Consider the following 3661-nt stretch of genomic DNA (forward strand, 5'->3'; position numbering starts at 1 on the left):
TAGATACCGCCCATATTAGTTGGTCTTTTAAAGGTGTATTCTCCTTCGTGCCTTAAGAATTTCGTTCAAATTTAGTTAGTTTGTTAAGCAATTTTTTTATAATTAAATAGTTTATCCTGTAGATTCAATCTTACTTATCATGTTAGGCCGTTTAGAACCTGAATTGGAAGTTTTATTATGTTAAATAATCTAAGGAAGATAATTTTAAAATATAAAATACACAAGCCTACACATGTAGAATATTGGAAGCGTAAAATGTAAATCATCTAGAGCTACAACTGAAGGCTATAAGTAAAAATGGAATGATATTTGCATAATTGTTTACGGCAAGCATTTAATGTGTTCAATTTATATAGTCTTGGCATTACAATTATACACCTTCAACAAATAGAAATCTAAGAATGTGCCAAATCATGTTGAGTGACTTCGTATTATTATGATATCAGTCATGATTTGGTAAATCTTTTAATTTCTAATGATTGGTGTATAAAAATTAATTTAAGGTTAAACTACTATAAATGCGTCTGAATTATTTTTTTGCTAACAAAAATATTTTCAAATTTTGTTATTGATAAAAATGCTCTCAAATTATTTAAAAACGAGACAACTATAAATCTGTGAACTGAAATATTCTTCGTCAATGGAAAAAAAAAAGTGGCAAACAGAACTTCTTATGTGAAAAGTCAAAAGTGAAATTCTGGCATTGGTAAATGAGTCAAGTCACGTTTTTTCTATTAACAGATCACAATTAGGTTTTGTCAACGCAAAGATAATTCAAATACATTATTAGTACTTTATCCTTAACTTAATAAATCCTATTTCATAATCCACATACACGATGAATATGTACCTCTATGGTCGATTTGGTAGCTAACATGAACAGAATCAGGGTCATTTGTCATTTAAAAAAAAGGTCTCCAAAGTTAGTTGACACCTTAAATTCTTCGCTTATTTTGTGTGGTAAATATTGGCTTCTTATCTCACCAAAACTAAGGGAAACTTCTCGTCTTTATCTATTTATTTTTATAAGAATTACGTATCATATTTTCAACAAGATCGTTAAATGAGTTGATAAAATTTGAACACACGACCTTACATGTTATGAGTTCAATTTTAACATCATAATTATAATTTAGAAAGCACCTATAAATGGAGTTGGCAGAGTCTGAAGCAAACGGCACCTATACGGGACTTAAAATTTATGAAAGGTCATGCCACTTCGTGCAAGGGAGTAGGAATTTTGAAGCCTGCTATGCTTTATCTATATCTGACATTTATATAAACCATAGCCAAATGCCATAAATTTAATCCGAGTATAATCGCATTCTCTTCATAGTTTAAACTTATGGTAGAACAAAATGGTAACTGCTAATATCCATCTCATAATTTCACATATTTGAATGGCAAGTTTGTGCTGTTAGTTGTTACACAGCATTTTCCATTTTGTCTTCAACGTTCACATTCTTTCTCTAAAAGTATGCCAGTTCAGCAAGGCTTTCACCAAGTAAACAGGGATGAGGGGGAAACATTCTTGTATTCTACAAACAATAAGCTACAATTTTGACACAGATCTGAGAGCAGTTTGCATGCGTGAATCAAGCAGTCATGCATATCATCCGAACAACAAAATGAAATATTATGTTAAACAAGTCCCCTGTCTCTGTCATGACAAATGCAACTGCCTTCATTCCTTTGGCCTCATTCGGCATCACCACTCTCCCCTTTCTCGGGTGACTCCCCATTATCAGATTTGACTTTACCAGATGGCTCCCCTTCCACCTTCCTTTTCTTGTTCTTCCCACTTTCCTTTTCTTTTGACACTGCTGCTTTCTTCCCAGCATTCTTCTTCCTGAAGTCTGTTAGGTCATGAAGAACAAGTGTTAAGATCATCAATAGGCCATACCGACACAGTATATTAGTCAAATCAAACAGTTACATATATTTTGTTGAAAGTGTATCAATTTCTAATTTAAAACATCAATTTTTTCTTTGTATTTTTCAACAACTGAATTGCTGTACTGCTAATATCCAATCTTATATACTCATTGTGAATGAATCAATGAACAACAGCTCCTCTCGCTCCGCTTTGACCTGAGTTTTTGCTTTTACTCGAATTTCACCAAATAGCAGATCAAGCTAGTTTAGCATAATGGTAAAGAACAGACTAATTAACAACACGGGATTGGGACATAACAACCCGTGCTCACAATTTAACATGACAGAGTAATGTGCACTGATCTCAACCATCCATAATAATGAAGATATGATAAAAGAAAAGGATCCTGATAATAATATAATATCAAATATGATATGTATTCCTGTTGAATGGGAGCATGACGATATTTTGAACAAAAGCACCCCAATAACCTTGCAGAAGATTTTGAACAACTAAAGCTTTATTATCATGGCAAGTCTACATTCTGAAGAAAAGGTCCCCTCATGTTTTGCTCTGGACAATTTGATAACCAACCTTCAAGAGAAGCTTTAAGAGGGCGGATAAACTCAGAGAAGTCAGTTTCTTCAAGAGCTTTGAAAATATCATCAGCATTGACTATCTGCCTCTTTGACTCCTTACAAATGTCATTAGCTCTGCATCACCACATCATTTCACAGTAATATATTTCTGATCATATATATATATAAGCAATTTTGTTGTGTGTAAGTGTGTGTATATTCTTTTTTTTAAGGCCTAAACAAAAGTCCGCTCAATTAGCCTCCAAAATCTTATCCCGGCTACTACTAATCAAGTAAAATTTCATTAGCACAACTAAAATTTAACATGTTTATCACAATAAAATGGAGACAACTAAAATTTCATTAGAGCACCAGAAAGGTGGTTTCAAAAATAGGGTAAAAATGTAAGAAATTTACGTTGCGGAAATGTAGTGGATAAAGATCCTGGCACTTTCAGAGAATGCAAGAAGTGCGTCTTTGTTGACGGATATGTCTCCGTCTTCGGAGCATCGGGATAGCTTATCCTTCACGATGCGGCGCACGATAGTCCTGGGAAGCTCTTCCGCCTCCGGCACCGGTTTCGCCTCCTCCGCCATTCTCTTCTTTCTCTTGCAAGCGATATGCTCACTACGGCAGTTTCACTGTACTTATTCGATTTTTGGTGTGCAATTAGGGTTTTTCTTTTCTTTTCTTTCCTGTGTTTAATTTATGGAGTAATTGATCAAATTACTTCACTTATTTTTTAAATTAGTTTTTAAATTTTTTTTAATTAAATTGTCTTTCAAAAATTATAAATTAGTCATTTTAGTTCTTTTATCACTTCTATTTGTTACTGACTTTAAAATTTGTTGATGTTACATATTAAGTGACACTACAACATAGTACTAATTGGCTATTAATATGATAAATTTATAAAATTATATTAAATTAATTTTAAATTGAGAAATGTTTCAAATATTTCTTTCAATTATGTTTTAATTTGATCTAATTCCATAAACTTATCATATTAATAGTCAATTAGAACTCATATGTGTATTGCAGTATCATTTAACATGTCACATTGACAAATTTTGATACTGTCAACAAAAAATAACGCGATCTTTGAAGAACGAATTTGATTTAAAAGAAACTGTTGATAACTAATTTGGATATCGCCTGATATTTTAGAGACGAATTTAATCATTTTATCCTTAATTTTATGGAATTA

General features: G+C 32.3%; 2 protein-coding genes across 2 annotated transcripts in view; one reads left to right on the plus strand and one right to left on the minus strand.

Moving 5' to 3' along the window:
- Positions 1–135, plus strand: part of LOC107629335 (heterogeneous nuclear ribonucleoprotein Q) — a gene marked incomplete in the record, with an annotated part of 4979 nt that extends 4844 nt beyond the window's left edge. Inside the window, 1 exon segment of the mRNA XM_021117720.1 lies at positions 1–135.
- On the minus strand, positions 1352–3154 carry LOC107629334 (DNA polymerase epsilon subunit 3). Its single transcript, XM_016332101.2, has 3 exons — positions 2872–3154; positions 2471–2589; positions 1352–1856 (listed from the first exon to the last, which is right to left on the minus strand). The coding sequence occupies exons 1-3, from the start codon at positions 3048–3050 to the stop codon at positions 1699–1701; spliced, it is 456 nt and encodes a 151-aa protein (XP_016187587.1). The 5' UTR covers positions 3051–3154; the 3' UTR covers positions 1352–1698.

This window comes from Arachis ipaensis, chromosome B03 (genome assembly GCF_000816755.2).
Source record: "Arachis ipaensis cultivar K30076 chromosome B03, Araip1.1, whole genome shotgun sequence".
Classification (NCBI taxonomy): domain Eukaryota; kingdom Viridiplantae; phylum Streptophyta; class Magnoliopsida; order Fabales; family Fabaceae; genus Arachis; species Arachis ipaensis.